The 22,281-nt window shown below is 41.0% G+C and overlaps 1 protein-coding gene and 1 long non-coding RNA gene across 2 annotated transcripts in view; both read left to right on the top strand.

Moving 5' to 3' along the window:
- Positions 1 to 22,281, top strand: part of LOC134471450 (liprin-alpha-1-like) — a 59,659-nt gene that overhangs the window by 12,462 nt on the left and 24,916 nt on the right. The window contains 9 exon segments of the mRNA XM_063230341.1: positions 40 to 141; positions 529 to 693; positions 1,099 to 1,173; positions 1,497 to 1,592; positions 8,986 to 9,137; positions 10,175 to 10,347; positions 10,738 to 10,813; positions 11,710 to 11,958; positions 19,810 to 19,932. Of these exon segments, the coding sequence (XP_063086411.1) occupies positions 40 to 141; positions 529 to 693; positions 1,099 to 1,173; positions 1,497 to 1,592; positions 8,986 to 9,137; positions 10,175 to 10,347; positions 10,738 to 10,813; positions 11,710 to 11,958; positions 19,810 to 19,932 (1,211 nt within the window).
- Positions 13,662 to 15,378, top strand: LOC134471357 (uncharacterized). The gene is made up of 2 exons (XR_010040779.1): positions 13,662 to 13,853; positions 14,750 to 15,378. It is a non-coding gene; the product is annotated as an uncharacterized LOC134471357 (long non-coding RNA).

Here is a 22,281-nt window from a genome sequence, read left to right as displayed (position 1 = left end):
GTATGTGTTGATTTATTCCTTTACTTTGCTGCTTTGCAGGAGTCTTCAACGCTTGCAAAAGAGCTCAACATTTGCAGGGAACAGCTGCTTGAGAAGGAAAAAGAAATTGCTGAACTGAAAGCAGAAAGGAACAACATGAGGGTCAGTGGAGCTCTGGTTTAAGTGTTTTGTGCTTTTTCCTTCTGTAGAGTGTGTTCAGTATTAAATGTTGCTTAAAATTTGTGATAGAAGGCAAAGCATGGTGGCATATGCCTTCAATCCCAACATTCTGAGCCAGGAATGTCTTGAGTTAGAGGTCAGCCTGGGCTAGCTAGTAAGTCCTCAAGCCAGCCTAGACTACAAAATGAGACCTTCTTGTTAATAAAAGAAATTAGTGATGGAAATTCATGACATTCGAATACAATTGAGGGAAATTTACCTAACTCTACTGAATTGTAGGAATTTGAACTTGTTTGACCATGAGATTATGAAGGATTTGAATGTGAAATTGAAGGTGCTCTTTACACGCCCCCTTTGGCCTGGTTTCAGCTGCTCCTGGAACATCTGGAGTTCCTTGTCTCCAGGCATGAACGCTCTCTCGAAACGACTGTGATGAAGCGGCAGGCGCGGTGTCCTGCAGGTGTGTCCACAGAGATGGAAGTGCTAAAAGCACTGACATCCTTATTTGACCACCACAAGACCCTGGACGAAAAGGTACATGAGCTACACTAGTGGTTCTGGGTTCTTACACTTGCTGGGTTCATGGCAGACTTTGCATGTGTTTGTTTACCTTTAAGGTTTGCTAAGTTTTTGAGTTCTTGTAAACAGACTTTCTGTATTAAAAGGCAATGTTCTGCATAATCAACAAACACTAACTGGAATGTGAGTCTTCAAGTGATTATTTCTGAATATTGACTGCCCATTAAGAACTGGATAGTGTTCATTTATTTAGGAACAAGAGTTTCCCGGCCTTAATATTTAAAGCCATTAACAAGGACATTTTCTTGACAGTACTAGCAATGAAAGACATTGAAAGTACTTTATTATATGCCTTTCATCAATATCAGGATAACTATATGGAAAGTGTGCGTATGCATATAAAAACTCAACTCTTTTCAGGTGCGAGAGCAATTACGTGTAGCACTGCAAAGGTGCAGCTTGCTGGAAGAGGAACTGGGCGCCACGCAGAAGGAGGTAATTGTGGGACATCATCCTAGCCCTGAAAAGGGAAAATTATTTTATTTTAATCTCTTAAAAAAACAGTGTGAAGCCTGTAATACTTTTGGATTAGATTTTTATTTCAGATTGCAAGAATCTCTAAATTTGTTGTCAAGCAGTCAGTACATTCTGTTTCTAGTAATCTGGTTCTGCTATGGATGGTCAGCTTTGGCATGTACTGTCTTTTTTATACTATGTTCAGCACTGTAGAATTATGTTTTTCCAAATGGAATTTTGCTGTCTTTACTCATTACTCTTCCATAAGTTATTGTAGTCTCATACTCAGTTTTCGATTGTAGCTAATGACTCTTAAAAAACAGAATGATCAGAAAAAATCACCAAGAGATGGAGTGCTTGACCATGAAGAAGAAGAAACACCAAGCACTAGTGGAAAGGTAAGTCCTTGAGATCTCTCTTTGTTCTGTTGCTGATTTCTTATATTTTGTGGTTCGTGTGTGATGCTGTTTGGATGCTGTTGCTGGAATGGCCTGCTTCCAGCTAAAGTGATTGTTGAGAGTCCTATCATCCAACAGATGGCATAAATCCATTTTGATAGTCCCTATGTTCAAAAGTATTTTATTTGGTAGTACACTAAGGTTATTTAAGAGTGTCCATTTTACCCATCAGAGATCTTCTGCTGGCTCCTTAAGCCATGAGGAAGACCTTGCCAAAATAATTGTGCTCCAAGAAGTCATACACAAACATTCAAAAGAGCAGAGTCAGATGAAGGAGCTCCTGGCTGCACTTTCCAGCCATGTGTCAGAGCTGCAAGAAAATCTTGACACAGCAAGAAAGGATCTCATCAAGTCTGAAGAGATGAACAAGAAATTGGAACAAGATGTTCATGAAATAAGTGATAAAAATTACAGGGTTGTCATAATGTTGAGTGCTTGGAGTGTTAAGGATAATGATTCCTTTTTTTTTTTTTGTCCTTTCCTTGGTCGGTTATTTTCAGCATTTGCACTGTTGAATGAGTATAAATATGAATAATACAACACAGTATTGCTGTCAGATCGTGACATACCGCCTCCCCCTGGTTGAGAAATTTCTCCTTTTCTGTGGTCTTTTAAAAAGGTAGAGGAGAACTTGCCCAGCTTTTCCCACTTAGTTTATGGGAGTTTGTCCTCCACCCTCATGTGGATTCTTCATCTTTGCAGCTTCTTGGCTGTCATCATGTGTTCTTCTTTATGTTCAGCTTCTCAAGTACATGCACTCCTTAAACAAGGATTTTCAGTACTAGTTGTGCTTTGAGTTCGCTAAAGAGATGTGAGTATTCTCTGGGACTGTGGCAAAGGGAGCATTATCAGGTGTCTTCTAATTTTTTCATATTTTTCCTCAGGCACAGAGGTATGGTATTGAATTTTGGATGTTACATCAGCTCTAATGTGTGAATAGTTTTTGGGTAGTTTAGGCTTTGTGCTTATCTTGCCTATGAGATCTCATTTCATGTGAAATTGTATTTACAACATTCTGCTTTGCACCTGTACTTGTATCTTTGGTTTTATTTCTCTTGCTATACATTTTACTTTTTAGTGGCATTCTTAGCCAGAATATAATCAAATTAAGCAAGTCATTTTAGTGGAATGTTCAGTGTCAGCAGTCTGTTTTGTGACATTTGGATGTATTTATAATTTATACTGTTAACTAACTGAGCAATATTTTTCTTTTCTTTTCCTGTTTTTTTTTTTTGGACATATTGGGTTTGAACCTAGGGTTTCTCACATACTAGGCAAGCACCAAACCACTCACCAAACCATTTTCTTTTCTTTTTTCTTTTCTTTTGGTACTATGAATTGAACTCATGATGTTCTGCTTGACAGGCAAGTGCTATGCCGTGGAGCTATATCCCTGACCCTTTTTCTTCTTTTCAAACTTATTTTATTTATTAGTGTTTGGTTTTTTGAAAAAAGGATCTTGTGGTGTAATTCAAGCTGGCCTTGAACTCATGGCAGTTCTCCTGCCTCAGCCTCTCACATGCTGGGATTACAGACATGTGGCACCAAGCCTGGCATTGTATTTTCATCTTTTTGACAATCTCATTTATCAGTTGTGTCCTTCTTTCCAGTATTTGTAAAAGAAGTGCAGCAACACATCTGTAATCCCAGCTACTTGTGGACTGAAGTGGGAGGTTTGCCAGTTTAAGGTCAGCCTGGGCAATTTAGGAAGACACTGACTCAAAAAGAGCTGAGTATCCCAAGCATAGTGGGTGAACCCTATCTTTCTAGCTACCCAGGAGACTGAGGCAGACAATCATAAGTTCAAGGGTAGGCTGCCCAATTTAGCAAGACCTTGTTTTGAAATTAAAAGGAAAAAAATATGGGACCATAGCTCAGTGTTAGAGTACCCCTGCCTTCTATTCCCAGTACCACACACAACCACGGAGGAAAACTCTTTCTTCCTGGTTCTCTAATTCAGCATGCTGGCTGACGGTCTGTGTGCTTCCATTGTTGGTTTTGATTTCTTATGCCACCCTTGTGTTTGTTTTATTTTAACCATCTCCAGATTCAATTCTAATCCAGGCCTCAGGTCCCTATCAATTTGTAGTTTGTCCATGAAGCTCCCCTCTCAGCCCCTCCCCATTCTGTGATGGCTCTGCACAGCTAACCAGGCAAGCACGTGTGAGTCTGAGCTGGATTATGACTGATTAGTGGGGCTTGGGGTTTTTGTCATTAAAAATGTATTTTGCTCAGTAGTGATCAATTATATTTAATATATAATTTGTCAATGTGGTTACAAGCAAGATATAATTGGTTGAATGTTTTTCCTTAGATTGTACAGGATCTGCATGATTCATGAGTGAAGTATTTCCTAGGTTAAAAAATAATCTGGGCTCACTGCAGTGGCACATACCTGTAATGCCAGCTACTGGGGAAGCTAAGAAGGAGGATTTTAAGTCTGAGGCCAGCATGAGAAGTTTAGCAATGTGCTATGTCAAAATAAAAATATAAACGTGGCTGGCAGTGTAGTTTGTTGAGTGGCCCAGCTGGATTCAACCCTGCATACTGCAGGAGCAAGGGGAGGGGCCACTGCTGAGTGTAAAATTTATGGGAACTTTATACAGACAATACGAATCAGATTTTATTGATTATAATCAGAATTCTAAATCTCATCAACTTATAGGGCATATGCTATAGTCTTTAATGGACTACTTTTTAATTAAAATGCCTCCTATCTAGTACTGTGCTAGCTTTTATTGTTACGTATTTTAGGATGCCTAGCTTTCTTTCTTTTTTTTTTTTTTTCCATTCCATTCCACTCCTTTGTATTCCACAGTATCTCGGATGGAATCTAGGCCTGTGCACTGAGATACACACATGACCCTTTTTTTTTTCAGTATTATTTTTTATTGTGAGACAGGATCGTGCTAAATCACCAAGATGAGCTCAAACTTGGCAGCCTTCCTGCCTCAGCCTACCAGAGTGCTGTGATTTCATGTGTATGCCACTGCACGAGGGATAAATGATATATTTTAGGAAGTTGTAAATCATATTCTAGGTGAAGATTTTACTGCATTGCACAAAAAATGATTAACTAAAAATAAGTTTGTTCAGTTTTTTGTGTTTTTCTGAGACAGGATGACACCATGCAGTTCAGGCTGGCTTTGAACTCATGTAGTGCAGGTTGGCAGTTCTCCAGGCTTAGCTTCACAAATGCGGGGATTACAAGTCTGCACCACCATGCCTGGCTCTTCAGTTTTATAATAGATGTTGCTGTAACATCCTTGGCATCATGGGAATATTAGAGAGTAGGTGGTTATCAGGGCCCTTTGTTCTATACAGTGTCTTGCTTTAAATCGCATGTGTTCAAATAGAATGTGCTCTTTGAGTAGTAATTTATAGTGTTTTCTAATAAATCTTGGATAACTTAGATTTAAATTTGTGATAAAAGATTATTTAATTTCCAGTTATATTTTCTCTAAATCCTGTCTCTCTTATTTCTGTCTTGTCCTTCATATTGTAATATATTTGCCTGAGTAGATCCTTGAATTTTTAGCTTTAAATCGTGTCATAAATCTGGTGTCTATTTCTTTGCATGCGTCTTGTTAGCCTAGCAACTTAAGGAAACATCATAGAAAGGTAAATTTTCCAGTAAGTGAGCATAGCTTTGTATCTCCCTAATGCATGGAAGAGTATAGTATGTCACACATAAGTGTAATGTTGTCAATATATTGCAATGAATAAGTGATGTTTCATTGGAAATGTTTAAACTGACCTGCCACATCACAAGTTACTGTTCTCTTGGCAATCAGCCATCCATGGAACATGGGGACAGATGTCAGTGTTTGCTTCACTCAGTGCTTTTGCCTCTAACCATTGCATGCATGTGTATAATAGACATAGAATTTAGGATTTGAAAGGATGGAATGATTGAAGCAGAGCCATAGGCTTTAGATTGAGGAAAACCAGTTTTTTCTGATATGGAAGGCTAGAACTTAGTAAGCACTGCTCTCTGCCAGGTGCCAAATGCTTGGGCATTTTTTTGCTATATTTAGTCCACAAACACATCCCTGTGAGAAACCAGTTGCTGTGCTTGCCCCCAATTACAGATGTGGAAACTGAAATTTAGATCACATGATGTGCAGAGCAGGTAGGAGTTAAGTGTGTTTTGATTTCAAAACCAGGACCATTTCTCCCTTGGGCCTAGATTTGTCAAGATGCTCTGATCTGCTGGGAGTCTCCCTCTCAGAGTAAAACTTGAAAGTAAAAGCAGTACCCTGGGAGCAGTGGGGATTGTGGGGTTTTCTTTCTGTCCATCTAGAAGCTCCCCCTAATGCCTGCTGCCTCTGGCCCTGTGCCATGCCCGCTTCATGCTTCCTGCCTTCCTGGTGGTACACTTGTGGGGCAGTGCTGCTGCAGGTGCCAAGTAGTGATTGTCCTCAGCAGCTGTGTGCGAGCTTCTCTATGTGGCTGAGCAGAAGGGAAATTTACTAAGGACACGGGTACAGATCCTCACTCTGTTGCTGATTAGTTCCTGGCCTGGGAGCTGTTCCTTGGCCCAGTGGAACCATGGCTTGCTCTCTTGTAAGTGAGGTAGTGATCCACACAGTAGTGCTGCTTGGAATGGCCCTGATCTGTGCCTGCCCAAAGTGAGATGCCGCGCTTTCACCAGCAGCCGGCCTCAGAGCTTACCTCTGTTCAGTGGACTTCAGTGTGGTTTGGATATTTTGGTTTTGGCAGTAAGAATTTCTCAGCAAAGGAAGCAGTCTGTTGACTTAGACTCAGACACTGTGGCCTCCTCTTGTTCACTAGTCATCTCTCCTCAGCATGCAGCCTGGTGACTTTGAGAAGACTTGCTCTGGGCTGGCTGTGAAGATTAGCCTAGCGGTGAGTCTAAGGACAGCAAATATGGGCCAGACAAAGAGCGATATGGGATGGTTACTTCTTCATTTCAGTTTTACTGGGCAGACTAAGGTGACTTCTTGGCACTTGTAGAAAGGTCTGAGACAAGGCAGTGGGCCCTAGCCTTGTGCTTTCCTCCCACAAGAGAACAGAGGCAGAATGAAGACCTGGTTCAGTGAGCCTGGAAGGCTCTGGGCAGAGCAGGGGCTAGTGTAGGGGAGTCTTGGTGCAAGAATCTCTTTTTGTGGGTGGAGCATACGTATAGTGCCTTACCTCTTCTTTTTTCTTTTCTATTTTAACAAATGATTATTTTAACGTGAAATTTAAATGATGCCTGGCAAACAATGTCCTAAGTTTGATTTCTTTTTCCCTCCCAAAAAGTTTTTTTGAACTTTTATGATTCATGTTGTTGATTTCAAGCTTGATGGACTTTTTTAGAGATGAGATTGCTGGCGGTTAAACACAGGGCCTCAAACAAGCTAAGTAAGTGAGCTCTGGTTACCCCAGCCCCCGACAGTCTTTTGTTTTGTTACTACAATTAGAAATGAGAGCCAGACAAAGTGATATATGCCTGTAATCCCAGCACTCAGGAGGCTGATAAGGGAGGACTGCTGGAGTTTGAAGCCAGCCTGGGCTATCATGTGAGTTCATGGCCAGCCAGAACTGTATAATGAAACCTTATCTCAAAAAAAAGAGAGAAAGATACAGAATTTATCTGTTTATCTGTTAAGATTATATCCTAGCGGGCTGGAAGTTTAGCTCAGCAGCATAAACGCCTGCCTTGTAAGCAGGCAGTCGTGAGTTCGATCCCCAGCACCAATAAAAAGGAAAAAGACAAAAAAAAAATTATATCCTAAATGCTCTCAGCTCACACTAGTCTAGGTGGTCTTCAGTGAGCTGCTACAGGACTATAATGGAATCTGTATCCTTTATACCATTGTACAGATAAATAAATTAACTATTCACCACTTGTTGTTCACCATGAATGTTTCATGAAATCTAGTCCTGCTTCAAAACCCGAAAATAACAACCTTCTAAACAGGGCCTAACCAGACCCTGAAAGAGTTCACATATGCACTATTTCCACAGTCCTGCCTTCCTCAACACATAGGCATACTCATGGGCCATCCCCTAAAAGAAATCCCAGGGTCTGCGTGACCCTCTTTTAATAATATACCCAGGATTATTATTTTTTTTTATTTAAGGAGAAAAAGAAAAAAAAAAAACAGAAAAAGGATACAAGTGATACAGAATTTCAAAAAAAAAAAAAATAAACAGTAGGAAGTCACTAGTTAATAGATTACATACTGTCATCTTAGAAATGGTTGTTCAGATTACAAAATTAAAGCATATAAAGTAGACATTCAAACTGTGAGACTACAAACAATTCTGTTCAATGATCCCACAAAAACTTAGCAATATGGTTATCTATCTTATACACTTAAATATACATGCAATTATATCCTTTAGAGCACTTTCTTTTCCTCTCTTTTTTACTATGACAATTATACATTTTGGGTTTTATTACTCCCACAGTTCTTATTACTTTCTATTTGAAGAGAATAAAATCCAATGTGACATAACAAAACAGAGTCAGTCAAATCAAAAGAATGGATATAGTACATAATATAAAAACGGAAGACAAAGTGATGATCATTGGTTACCATAATGCCTCTTGCTATCTTAAAAAGAATTGCCTATATCATCATTTATAATAAAACTGAAAACATTAAAGAACAAAACCAATAAAAGCAAAACATTGGAGACATTGCAGGACTTCAAAAAAAGATAATATGCAAACCCAAAACCCAGGATTATTTTATGAAGCCACATGGAAGTAGGGTTTTAGGCTGCATGCAAATGCTTCTGCTCATAACATTTGGTCCACACAGTGAGAAACAGAAGCCACACACATGCATATTTGGGTCTTCGCTCATGCTGTCCTTGTCTTGTTTCTTGCTAGAGGTAAAAGTATTGACAGTTTCCCTGAGGCTTCGGCCCCCATTAGTGTTCCTTTGAGTGACATCAGTAACTGAAGATATGTGTCACAGGCTCTTCAGTAATGAGAGTAACTTTGTTAACCTGAAGTGATAAAGTGCAGTGAACAGGCTTCGTTTAGGACTTCACTGTCCCTCAGTAACTATCCTCAGAGGTACCTGAGGTTGTACGGAGAACAGAATCTTGAAGGGGGGGGTGATGCTGTCCCTGGGCTTCCCGGGGCTTCCATGAAGGAAGGCTATAGGTCAGCCTGCCCTGCTCTCTCTCTGCTATGTGGTCCATTTCCCCCAGACAAACAGGCCTTCAGGTTGGCATTCAATTAAAATGAGACTTCTCAGGACAGGTAGAAAGTTTAGCTAATAGGTTTTGAGTCAGTTTATGTTATTTAAAGCCTATGTGATGTGTTTTCTTATAATGTACTGTTAGCTGATGTTGTTTTTTCACTCCTCAGTTGCTAGCTTGCAGAGAAGAAGAACGAGATGACAAGACAACGATAAAATGTGAAACTTCCCCTCTCTCCTCTCCGAAGTCCCTTCAGCTAGACAGGCTGCACACGGGGGCGTTGCAAATAGTCAGCCACGAGGACATCAGGGACATGCAAAAGTAAGGAGCAGGTCTCGTAGGCCACCAGACCCCTGAGAAACCTGCTTGTCTTAGTTTTTAAGAACATCTATTAATCTTTTCCTGTGAGAAAAACCAAGTTTTTAAAGAATTCTCAGCAAGCTCATTTGGTTGTGATTATTTAAACGTTAGACCTAGAATGTGTTCTCCTGTTCTGCGGCTGTAGTGACATCCAGTGGAAAAGGCCATCTGTTTGGGCAAAGTTTAGAAAGAATAGGAATTATTTGAAATTAGCACTTGAGAGAAAAGCTCCATTTCTTCAGATCCCACACACTCACTTCTTTTAAGAACTTTCTTTCTATTCCTGGTGAAGAATTTGCCACACGGATGTGGCAGGTTCTGGATCGTGCTATTCTGTGGACAATCGGTGCCTCTCAGGTACCCTCCCACACTCTGGGTCTTCTAAGCTCTTGAGAGTCCCACATTGTCCCTATCCCTTTAGGAAGCATGTTCCATCAGGAGGCCATGAAGGCTTGGTTACTTATAGACTGTTGTTTTCCACACTTGCTCTTAGAAGCTTTTGTTCCATACCAGGCAGTATGATCAAGCAGGCACATTGGTCTCCACAGTGTCCTGAGAGATAGTACAGCTCTCACTTTGCAGGAGAGCAGGATCCAAGGAACCAGCCTGCAGGAGCTGCTGAGAGGGAAGGTGGAATTCCAGTTCTTCTGGCTTCTGAGACCTTGTTCTCTTTCCTGAGGGCTGAGTGTAAACCTCACTGGCTGAGCAAGGCCCCTGCAGAGGGTGTTCCCTTAGATGTCCAAACCAGGCAGGCTAGAGTACAGGCCTCCTCTGAGCAGGGAGCAACATCAGAGTCTTGGCTTTCCAGACATAGGTCTGTGGAAGCATGACTGGGACCCTGCATTGCTATGCATAGTGTGCTGTGGGTAAGAGACTGGAAAGGATCTTCAGGGAGTTGAAGTAGGAATATTAAAAATGCAGACTGTTTTGGTACATGTGAGTGGACTGTGGAGTTCTAAAGAGGGCAGGTGGTAAAAGTCCATTTTCTTTCCTTCAAGATCAAAAAGTGCCCAGGATGGTCCTGTGAGCAATCCCAATAGCAGTGACAGCAGGCAGGACTCGCCCCACAAAGCCCCAAAGAAGAAGGGCATCAAGTCCTCCATTGGTCGTTTGTTTGGCAAAAAGGAAAAGGGTCGGCTTGGACAAACTGGCAAAGAATCACCAGGACAAGGTGGGTGGGGTTTCGGCAGCTGTCCTAACTGCTGGGAATGGGAGAACGTGAACTTTGTCCTGTGTGCCTGCCGCAGGTGCGCAGTGCCCACGTGGAGTCATGGCTGAGGGTTCTCCAGAAAAGCCCAGTCTGCTTTCTCAGTCTGCCCATGTGTGAACCAAAGCAGAGCAGTGGACATTCATTTGGCGTGAATGAATAACCCTCATAAGTGCTACTTTACACTCTTGAACATTTGTATGTGTTTGCTTGGAAGCTTACCCTTCAGAAATTATTTAGCTCTCTAGCTGCAGAACCTTCAACCTATTTGTGAAACATATAACTTTGCCATGTTAATTTACTGTAAATTTGGGGGCTTTTATGATTTTTTAATAGCTGTTCTTTCTGAAACAGAAACCTCATCTCAGGATGCGTTCCGACATAGCAAATTGGGAGGAAAGGATGAAAAAAATCGTCAACTTCAAAAACAGTAAGCTTTTTGTTATTTCTCCATCTCATGAAACATTTTTCTGAGTTAACAGTCATTCTTAGCTGATTTTAAGTGTAATTTCTAGCTATGTAAATACATTGTCTTTTGAAAGATGAACCTAAAGCAGTGATAGAGCTTTCAGTGATACAAAGAGCTTGCTGCAGCATGCACACCATAGGTTTGCCTCCATTGACCTAAAGCCTGTTTTAAGCCATCATGTCTGGTGAACAGAGGACATTTGGAAATCTTGACTGAATTCACACATGTATTCTCAGTCTACCTTTTCAGAGTTGTCTCCCAGGATGATAGAATGGGTAATAGTTAGGCTTGGCCATTTGAGCTCTGGCCGCTGAATCCTGGTTAATTCTCTAGTTAGCTGTGTGTCTCTGACAAAGTTACTTATCCTGTGCTTCAGTTTTCTCAACTGTCAAATGGCAGTTACAGTTGTTCATACATCATGTGGCTGTTTTTCAGTTCAATAGAATTATATATGTGCATGTATATGTTTTATAACATGGACACAATTCCTAAATAAGTTACAATTACAGTCAGGCTTCTGAGACCTTGTTTTCTTTCCTGTTGACTGAGTGCATCCCTCAGTGCCTGAGCAAGGCCCCTGCAGAGGGTGTTCCCTTATGTGTCCAAACAAGGCAGGCTAGAGTACAGGCCTGCTCTGAGCAGGGAGCACATCAGAATCTTGGCTTTCCAGACACAGGTCTGTGGAAGCATTACTGGGACCCTGCATCACAATGCATATTGTACTGTGTGTAAGAGACTCGAAACGTTTTTTAGGAAGTTGAAGGTAGGAATATTAAAAATGCAGACTGTTCTTGTACGTGTGAATGGACTGTGGATCTGGGAAGAGGGTGGTAAAAATCCATTTTATTTCTTTGAAGCTCAACAGGCTCCCAGGAAGGTCCTGTGAACAATCCCAGTACCAGTGACAGCAGGCAGGATGCGCTCCACAAAGCCCCAAAGAAGAAGAGCATCAAGTCCTCCACTGGTCGTTTGTTTGGCAAAAAGAAAAAGGTTCTGCCTGGACAAACTGGCAAAGAATCACCAAGACAAGGTGGGCCGGTTTTAGGCAGCTGTCCTAACTGCTGGGATTGGGAGAGCCTGAGATTTTTCCTATGTGCCTGCTGCAAGTGTCCAATGCCCACGAGGAGTCATGGCTGAGCGTTCTTCTGACAGCCCAGTTTGCCCACATGTGAAACAAAGCAGAGCAGTGGAAATTCATTTGGCTTGAATGAATAACCCTCTTATATGCTAATTTATACTCTTGAACATTTATATGTGTTTGCTCGGGAGCTTACCCTTCAGAAATTATTCAGCTCTCTACCTGCAGAATCTTCTTCCCATTTGTGAAACATATAACTTTGCCATGTTAATTTACTCTAAATTTGGGGGCTTTTCTTCTTTTTTGTAGCTGTTGTTTCTGAAACACCAAACTCATCTCAGGATGCCTTCCAACTTAGCAAACTGGGAGGAAAGGATGAAAAAAATCGTCAACTTCAAAAACAGTAAGCTTTTTGTTATTTCTCCATCTCATGAAACAGTTTTCTGAGGTAACAGTCATTCTTAGCTGATTTTAAGTGTAATTTCTAGCTATGTAAATACATTGTCTTTTGAAAGATGAATCTAAAGCAGTGATAGAGCTTTCAGTGATACAAAGAGCTTGCTGCAGCATGCACGCCATAGGTTTGCCTCCATTGACCTAAAGGCTGTTTTAAGCCATCATGTCTGGAGAACCAAGGACATTTGGAAATTTTGACTTAACTCACACATTCATTCTCAGTCTCCCTTTGCAGACTTGTCTGCCTAGTGGACAGAGTGGTTAAGAGTTAGGCTTAGACATTTGAGCTCTGGCCGCTGAATCCTGGTTAATTCTCTAGTTAGCTGTGTGTCTCTGACAAAGTTACTTAGCTTGTGCTTCAGTTCTCTAAACTGTCAAATGGCAGTTACAGTTGTTCATACATCATGTGGTTTTTTTTCAGTTCAATAGAATTATATATGTGCACGTATATGTTTTAAAACATGGACACAGGTCCTAAATAAGTTACAATTATAGTCAGGCTTCTGAGACCTTGTTCTCTTTCCTGTTGACTGAGTGCATCCCTCAGTGCCTGAGCAAAGCCCCTGCAGAGGGTGTTCCCTTATGTGTCCAAACCAAGCAGGCTAGAGTATAGGCCTGCTCTGAGCAGGGAGCACATCAGAATCTTGGCTTTCCAGACACTGGTCTGTGGAAGCATTACTGGGACCCTGAATCACAATGAATATTGTATTGTGTGTAAGAGAGTTGAAAAATTCTTTAGGAAGTTGAAGGTAGGAATATTAAAAATGCAGACTGTTCTTGTACGTGTGAATGGACTGTGGAGCTGTGAAGAGGGTGGTAAAAGTCCATTTTCTTTCCTTCAAGCTCAACAGGCTCCCAGGATGGTCCTGTGAGCGTTCCCAGCAGCAGTGACAGCAGGGAGGACCCACTCCACAAAGCTCTAAAGAAGAAGAGCATCAAGTCCTCCACTGGTCGTTTGTTTGGCAAAAAGGAAAAGGGTCCGCCTGGACAAACTGGCAAAGAATCACCAAGACAAGGTGGGCCGGTTTTAGGCAGCTGTCCTAACTGCTGGGATTGGGAGAGCATGCGCTTTTTCCTATGTACCTGCCACAGGTGTCCAGTGCCCACAAGGAATCATGGCTGAGCATTCTCCAGACAGCCCAGTCTGCCCACATGTGAACCAGAGCAGAGCAGTGGACATTCATTTGGCGTGAATGAATAACCCTCTTATATGCTAATTTATACGCTTGAACATTTATATGTGTTTGCTCGGAAGCTTACCCTTCAGAAATTATTCAGCTCTCTCCCTGCAGAATCTTCTTCCTATTTGTGAAACATATAACTTTGCCATGTTAATTTACTCTAAATTTGGTGAATTTTCTTCTTTTTTGTAGCTGTTGTTTCTGAAGCCGAAAACTCATCTCAGGATGCCTTCCAACTTAGCAAATTGGGAGGAAAGGATGAAAAAAATCGTCAACTTCAAAAACAGTAAGCTTTTTGTTATTTCTCCATCTCATGAAACATTTTTCTGAGTTAACAGTCATTCTTAGCTGATTGTAAGTGTAATTTCTAGCTATGTAAATACATTGTCTTTTGAAAGATGAACCTAAAGCAGTGATAGAGCTTTCAGTGATACAAAGAGCTTGCTGCAGCATGCACACCATAGGTTTGCCTCCATTGACCTAAAGCCTGTTTTAAGCCATCATGTCTGGTGAACAGAGGACATTTGGAAATCTTGACTGAATTCACACATGTATTCTCAGTCTACCTTTTCAGAGTTGTCTCCCAGGATGATAGAATGGGTAATAGTTAGGCTTGGCCATTTGAGCTCTGGCCGCTGAATCCTGGTTAATTCTCTAGTTAGCTGTGTGTCTCTGACAAAGTTACTTATCCTGTGCTTCAGTTTTCTCAACTGTCAAATGGCAGTTACAGTTGTTCATACATCATGTGGCTGTTTTTCAGTTCAATAGAATTATATATGTGCATGTATATGTTTTATAACATGGACACAATTCCTAAATAAGTTACAATTACAGTCAGGCTTCTGAGACCTTGTTTTCTTTCCTGTTGACTGAGTGCATCCCTCAGTGCCTGAGCAAGGCCCCTGCAGAGGGTGTTCCCTTATGTGTCCAAACAAGGCAGGCTAGAGTACAGGCCTGCTCTGAGCAGGGAGCACATCAGAATCTTGGCTTTCCAGACACAGGTCTGTGGAAGCATTACTGGGACCCTGCATCACAATGCATATTGTACTGTGTGTAAGAGACTCGAAACGTTTTTTAGGAAGTTGAAGGTAGGAATATTAAAAATGCAGACTGTTCTTGTACGTGTGAATGGACTGTGGATCTGGGAAGAGGGTGGTAAAAATCCATTTTATTTCTTTGAAGCTCAACAGGCTCCCAGGAAGGTCCTGTGAACAATCCCAGTACCAGTGACAGCAGGCAGGATGCGCTCCACAAAGCCCCAAAGAAGAAGAGCATCAAGTCCTCCATTGGTCGTTTGTTTGGCAAAAAGAAAAAGGGTCCGCCTGGACAAACTGGCAAAGAATCACCAAGACAAGGTGGGCCGGTTTTAGGCAGCTGTGCTAACTGCTGGGATTTGGAGAGCATGAGCTTTTTCCTATGTACCTGCCACAGGTGTCCAGTGCCCACAAGGAATCATGGCTGAGCATTCTCCAGACAGCCCAGTGTGCCCACATGTGAACCAGAGCAGAGCAGTGGACATTCATTTGGCGTGAATGAATAACCCTCTTATATGCTAATTTATACGCTTGAACATTTATATGTGTTTGCTCGGAAGCTTACACTTCAGAAATGATTCAGCTCTCTACCTGCAGAATCTTCTTCCTATTTGTGAAACATATAACTTTGCCATGTTAATTTACTCTAAATTTGGTGAATTTTCTTCTTTTTTGTAGCTGTTGTTTCTGAAACAGAAAACTCATCTCAGGATGCCTTCCAACTTAGCAAATTGGGAGGAAAGGATGAAAAAAATCATCAACTTCAAAAACAGTAAACTTTTTGTTTTTCTCCATCTCATGAAATATTTTTCTGAGTTAACAGTCATTCTTAGCTGATTTTAAGTGTAATTTCTAGCTATGTAAATACATTGTCTTTTGAAAGATGAACCTAAAGCAGTGATAGAGCTTTCAGTGATACAAAGAGCTTGCTGCAGCATGCACGCCATAGGTTTGCCTCCACTGACCTAAAGCCTGTTTTAAGCCATCATGTCTGGAGAACAGAGGACATTAGGAAGTCTTGACTGAATTCACACATGTATTCTCAGTCTACCTTTTCAGAGTGTTCTCCCAGGATAATAGAATGGGTAATAGTTAGGCTTGGCCATTTGAGCTCTGGCCGCTGAATCCTGGTTAATTCTCTAGTTAGCTGTGTGTCTCTGACAAAGTTACTTATCCTGTGCTTCAGTTTTCTCATCTGTCAAATGGCAGTTACAGTTGTTCGTACATCATGTGGCTGTTTTTCAGTTCAATAGAATTATATATGTGCATGTATATGTTTTATAACATGGACACAATTCCTAAATAAGTTACAATTACAGTCAGGCTTCTGAGACCTTGTTTTCTTTCCTGTTGACTGAGTGCATCCCTCAGTGCCTGAGCAAGGCCCCTGCAGAGGGTGTTCCCTTATGTGTCCAAACAAGGCAGGCTAGAGTATAGGCCTGCTCTGAGCAGGGAGCACATCAGAATCTTGGCTTTCCAGACACAGGTCTGTGGAAGCATTACTGGGACCCTGCATCACAATGCATATTGTACTGTGTGTAAGAGACTCGAAACGTTTTTTAGGAAGTTGAAGGTAGGAATATTAAAAATGCAGACTGTTCTTGTACATGTGAATGGACTGTGGAGCTGGGAAGAGGGTGGTAAAAATCCATTTTATTTCTTTGAAGCTCAACAGGCTCCCAGGAAGGTCCTGTGAACAATCCCAGTACCAGTGACAGCAGGCAGGATGCGCTCCACAAAGCCCCAAAGAAGAAGAGCATCAAGTCCTCCACTGGTCGTTTGTTTGGCAAAAAGAAAAAGGTTCTGCCTGGACAAACTGGCAAAGAATCACCAAGACAAGGTGGGCCGGTTTTAGGCAGCTGTCCTAACTGCTGGGATTGGGAGAGCCTGAGATTTTTCCTATGTGCCTGCTGCAAGTGTCCAGTGCCCACGAGGAGTCATGGCTGAGCATTCTCCAGACAGCCCAGTGTGCCCACATGTGAACCAGAGCAGAGCAGTGGACATTCATTTGGCGTGAATGAATAACCCTCTTATATGCTAATTTATACTCTTGAACATTTATATGTGTTTGCTCGGAAGCTTACCCTTCAGAAATTATTCAGCTCTCTACCTGCAGAATCTTCTTCCTATTTGTGAAACATATAACTTTGCCATGTTAATTTACTCTTAATTTGGGGGCTTTTCTTCTTTTTTGTAGCTGTTGTTTCTGAAACACCAAACTCATCTCAGGATGCCTTCCAACTTAGCAAATTGGGAGGAAAGGATGAAAAAAATCGTCAACTTCAAAAACAGTAAGCTTTTTGTTATTTCTCCATCTCATGAAACAGTTTTCTGAGTTAACAGTCATTCTTAGCTGATTGTAAGTGTAATTTCTAGCTATGTAAATACATTGTCTTTTGAAAGATGAACCTAAAGCAGTGATAGAGCTTTCAGTGATACAAAGAGTTTGCTGCAGCATGCACGCCATAGGTTTGCCTCCATTGACCTAAAGCCTGTTTTAAGCCATCATGTCTGGTGAACAGAGGACATTTGGAAATCTTGACTGAATTCACACATGTATTCTCAGTCTACCTTTTCAGAGTTGTCTCCCAGGATGATAGAATGGGTAATAGTTAGGCTTGGCCATTTGAGCTCTGGCCGCTGAATCCTGGTTAATTCTCTAGTTAGCTGTGTGTCTCTGACAAAATTACTTATCCTGTGCTTCAGTTTTCTCAACTGTCAAATGGCAGTTACAGTTGTTCATACATCATGTGGCTGTTTTTCAGTTCAATAGAATTATATATGTGCATGTATATGTTTTATAACATGGACACAATTCCTAAATAAGTTACAATTACAGTCAGGCTTCTGAGACCTTGTTTTCTTTCCTGTTGACTGAGTGCATCCCTCAGTGCCTGAGCAAGGCCCCTGCAGAGGGTGTTCCCTTATGTGTCCAAACAAGGCAGGCTAGAGTATAGGCCTGCTCTGAGCAGGGAGCACATCAGAATCTTGGCTTTCCAGACACAGGTCTGTGGAAGCATTACTGGGACCCTGCATCACAATGCATATTGTACTGTGTGTAAGAGACTCGAAACGTTTTTTAGGAAGTTGAAGGTAGGAATATTAAAAATGCAGACTGTTCTTGTACATGTGAATGGACTGTGGAGCTGGGAAGAGGGTGGTAAAAATCCATTTTATTTCTTTGAAGCTCAACAGGCTCCCAGGAAGGTCCTGTGAACAATCCCAGTACCAGTGACAGCAGGCAGGATGCGCTCCACAAAGCCCCAAAGAAGAAGAGCATCAAGTCCTCCACTGGTCGTTTGTTTGGCAAAAAGAAAAAGGTTCTGCCTGGACAAACTGGCAAAGAATCACCAAGACAAGGTGGGCCGGTTTTAGGCAGCTGTCCTAACTGCTGGGATTGGGAGAGCCTGAGATTTTTCCTATGTGCCTGCTGCAAGTGTCCAGTGCCCACGAGGAGTCATGGCTGAGCATTCTCCAGACAGCCCAGTGTGCCCACATGTGAACCAGAGCAGAGCAGTGGACATTCATTTGGCGTGAATGAATAACCCTCTTATATGCTAATTTATACTCTTGAACATTTATATGTGTTTGCTCGGAAGCTTACCCTTCAGAAATTATTCAGCTCTCTACCTGCAGAATCTTCTTCCTATTTGTGAAACATATAACTTTGCCATGTTAATTTACTCTTAATTTGGGGGCTTTTCTTCTTTTTTGTAGCTGTTGTTTCTGAAACACCAAACTCATCTCAGGATGCCTTCCAACTTAGCAAATTGGGAGGAAAGGATGAAAAAAATCGTCAACTTCAAAAACAGTAAGCTTTTTGTTATTTCTCCATCTCATGAAACAGTTTTCTGAGTTAACAGTCATTCTTAGCTGATTGTAAGTGTAATTTCTAGCTATGTAAATACATTGTCTTTTGAAAGATGAACCTAAAGCAGTGATAGAGCTTTCAGTGATACAAAGAGTTTGCTGCAGCATGCACGCCATAGGTTTGCCTCCATTGACCTAAAGCCTGTTTTAAGCCATCATGTCTGGTGAACAGAGGACATTTGGAAATCTTGACTGAATTCACACATGTATTCTCAGTCTACCTTTTCAGAGTTGTCTCCCAGGATGATAGAATGGGTAATAGTTAGGCTTGGCCATTTGAGCTCTGGCCGCTGAATCCTGGTTAATTCTCTAGTTAGCTGTGTGTCTCTGACAAAATTACTTATCCTGTGCTTCAGTTTTCTCAACTGTCAAATGGCAGTTACAGTTGTTCATACATCATGTGGCTGTTTTTCAGTTCAATAGAATTATATATGTGCATGTATATGTTTTATAACATGGACACAATTCCTAAATAAGTTACAATTACAGTCAGGCTTCTGAGACCTTGTTTTCTTTCCTGTTGACTGAGTGCATCCCTCAGTGCCTGAGCAAGGCCCCTGCAGAGGGTGTTCCCTTATGTGTCCAAACAAGGCAGGCTAGAGTACAGGCCTGCTCTGAGCAGGGAGCACATCAGAATCTTGGCTTTCCAGACACAGGTCTGTGGAAGCATTACTGGGACCCTGCATCACAATGCATATTGTACTGTGTGTAAGAGACTCAAAACGTTTTTTAGGAAGTTGAAGGTAGGAATGTTAAAAATGCAGACTGTTCTTGTATGTGTGAATGGACTGTGGATCTGGGAAGAGGGTGGTAAAAATCCATTTTATTTCTTTGAAGCTCAACAGGCTCCCAGGAAGGTCCTGTGAACAATCCCAGTACCAGTGACAGCAGGCAGGACTCGCCCCACAAAGCCCCTAAGAAGAAGGGCATCAAGTCCTCCACTGGTTGTTTGTTTGGCAAAAAGGAAAAGGGTCCGCCTGGACAAACTGGCAAAGAATCACCAAGACAAGGTGGGCCGGTTTTAGGCAGCTGTGCTAACTGCTGGGATTGGGAGAGCGTGAGATTTTTCCTATGTGCCTGCTGCAGGTGTCCAGTGCCCACGAGGAGTCATGGCTGAGCATTCTCCAGACAGCCCAGTCTGCCCACATGTGAACCAGAGCAGAGCAGTGGACATTCATTTGGCGTGAATGAATAACCCTCTTATGTGCTAATTTATACGCTTGAACATGTATATGTGTTTGCTCGGAAGCTTACCCTTCAGAAATTATTCAGCTCTCTACCTGCAGAATCTTCTTCCTATTTGTGAAACATGAAACTTTGCCCTGTTAATTTACTCTAAATTTGGGGGCTTTTCTTCTCTTTTGTAGCCGTTGTTTCTGAAACGGAAAACTCATCTCAGGATGCCTTCCAACTTAGCAAATTGGGAGGAAAGGATGAAAAAAATCGTCAACTTCAAAAACAGTAAGCTTTTTGTTATTTCTCCATCTCATGAAACAGTTTTCTGAGTTAACCATCATTCTTAGCTGATTGTAAGTGTAATTTCTAGCTATGTAAATACATTGTCTTTTGAAAGATGAACCTAAAGCAGTGATAGAGCTTTCAGTGGTACAAAGAGCTTGCTGCAACATGCATGCCATAGGTTTGCCTCCATTGACCTAAAGCCTGTTTTAAGCCATCATGTCTGGAGAACAGAGGACATTCGGAAACTTTGACTGAACTCACATGTGTATTCTCAGTCTTCCTTTGCAGAGTTGTCTCTCTAGATGATAGAATGGGTAATAGTTAGGCTTGGCCATTTGAGCTTTGGCCGCTGAATCCTGGTTAATTCTCTAGTTAGCTGTCTGACAAAGTTATTTAGCTTAGGCTTCAGTTTTCTCAACTGTCAAATGACTGTTACAGTTGTTCATGCATCGTGTGGCTTTTTCTCAGTTTGATAGAATTATATATGTGCATGTATATGTTTTAAAACATGGACACAAGTCCTAAATAAGCTATAATTAAGGTCACTGTGGTGACTTCTATTGTTTACACAAGTGGTCCTCCAGAAGCATTTACCGTGATATAATTTTACATTTTATCTGAGATTGGATCTCTACTTTACAGTGTATTATTGAACTATAATCCTCTACTAAATCTTAAGGGGCTGAGGAGTGGAGTATAAGTGAGAGCGTACTGGCTTGACATACCATCCCTAGGCCCACATAAAGATAGATTCTGAAAATAATATATGTTCCGAATGATTTTGCATAGGGGAGCACAGGCACCAACATATCAGGGAAGTATGTACACTTCTCTGATGTAGGATTGGTTGTGTAAGCTGATCACACCCAAAACTAGAGTTATAAGTGAACTAGATAGGTTGAGACATTTTCCTAGTGAGATGATTAATAAAATATCAATCAAAAAGCTTTCTGCAACAAAATCAGACAGTATGTAATGTCTAAGAGGTACAATTTGAACTTGACAGTAGGGAAAGTTTGAAAGCCTAAGGTAAGATGGGCACACTGGTCTTGAGAAAAGGTGAAAGTTGGTGGGTTCTTGGATAAATTTGTATATGGGAAACATCAGGTGTCCACTTCTCAGTGAAGCCAGTACTGTGTGGAACTCAGAGTGCAAAGGCCCTGACACTAGCGTTGCACTCGAATCCCTAGGAACCCTTTCTGCTGGAAAGTTATGAAATCTCACTCATTTTAGTTGTCTTCTCTGAATTCATGACTGCCTTTTTTTTTTTAAACTTCTATTGGTATGTGTTTGCAGTACATAATAATCATGTTGGTTCTTGGGAGTTGATACATGTCCATGACACATTTCTATTCTTTATTTTCCACCATCCTTGTATTTTGCCAGAATCCCATTCATGCATTTCTCTTATAAACCCTTGTCATGTATACAGATTAAAAATAAGACTATTAAAAAGAAATATATATATATAAGATATATATATCAATATCAATATATATTATATATATATATATATCAAACATACCAGACTATAAGCCAAAACACATATAAAAGATGGAACACAATTGTACTAAGTCGAAGTATTCCTTTAGATATATTTTCCATGCTGAGTTACAATAACTTTTTTCTTCTATTGTCTGTCTTTTATTTCATAGCTAACTTATATATGAAGTTTTTCATATTATAATGAGTCTTTTGTTTTTTATTTTATTCATTTATTTTTTGAGACAAGAATCATACTTTGTAATTCAGGCTGGACTGAACTCACAGCAGTCCTCCTGATTTAGTTGCCCAAGTGGTGGGATTACAGGCATGTGCTACCGCACTTGGCCATAGTAACTGTTTTAAGCAGCTCAACAGTGATGACATGCCATTGCAGGTGAAATTCTGTTATGGAAACATTCTATACAAATACTCAATCTTTGGTGCTCTGTAAATAGAATTTTATAGTACCATTTAACCACAAAATCTGAACTGTGTAAAAGTCTTTTATAATAATTTAAGCAATGAGCAGTTGGCTTTGTGGAGCTTAATATTAAAGCTAGTCATTTTCCCTCTCGAAACCATGCTAAAGAAATAGTGTTGCCTAGATTTTGCCAGTGTCTTTTATTTCACGTGCTCATTTCAATGTAATAAAAACAACAGCAGCACAGCTTGATCATTCACCCCATTGCCTTCTGAAGTTTATGTTTCATGGAAGAGAAGAAATAATTTTCCTAATATGTTTGGCTATTTTGCTGGGGATGTGGCTCGGTAGTGTAGTACTCTTAGCATGCATTAAGGCCTTAGGTTCAATCCCCAGTACCACAATAAAAGCAAAAAACAGAAAACCAAAATGTTTCCCTGTTG

Source organism: Cavia porcellus, unplaced genomic scaffold (assembly GCF_034190915.1).
Source record: "Cavia porcellus strain 051 isolate PalLab524CR breed Dunkin Hartley unplaced genomic scaffold, mCavPor4.1 scaffold_18, whole genome shotgun sequence".
NCBI classification, from domain to species: Eukaryota; Metazoa; Chordata; class Mammalia; order Rodentia; family Caviidae; genus Cavia; species Cavia porcellus.
This window is presented reverse-complemented; position numbering and strand designations above follow the sequence as displayed.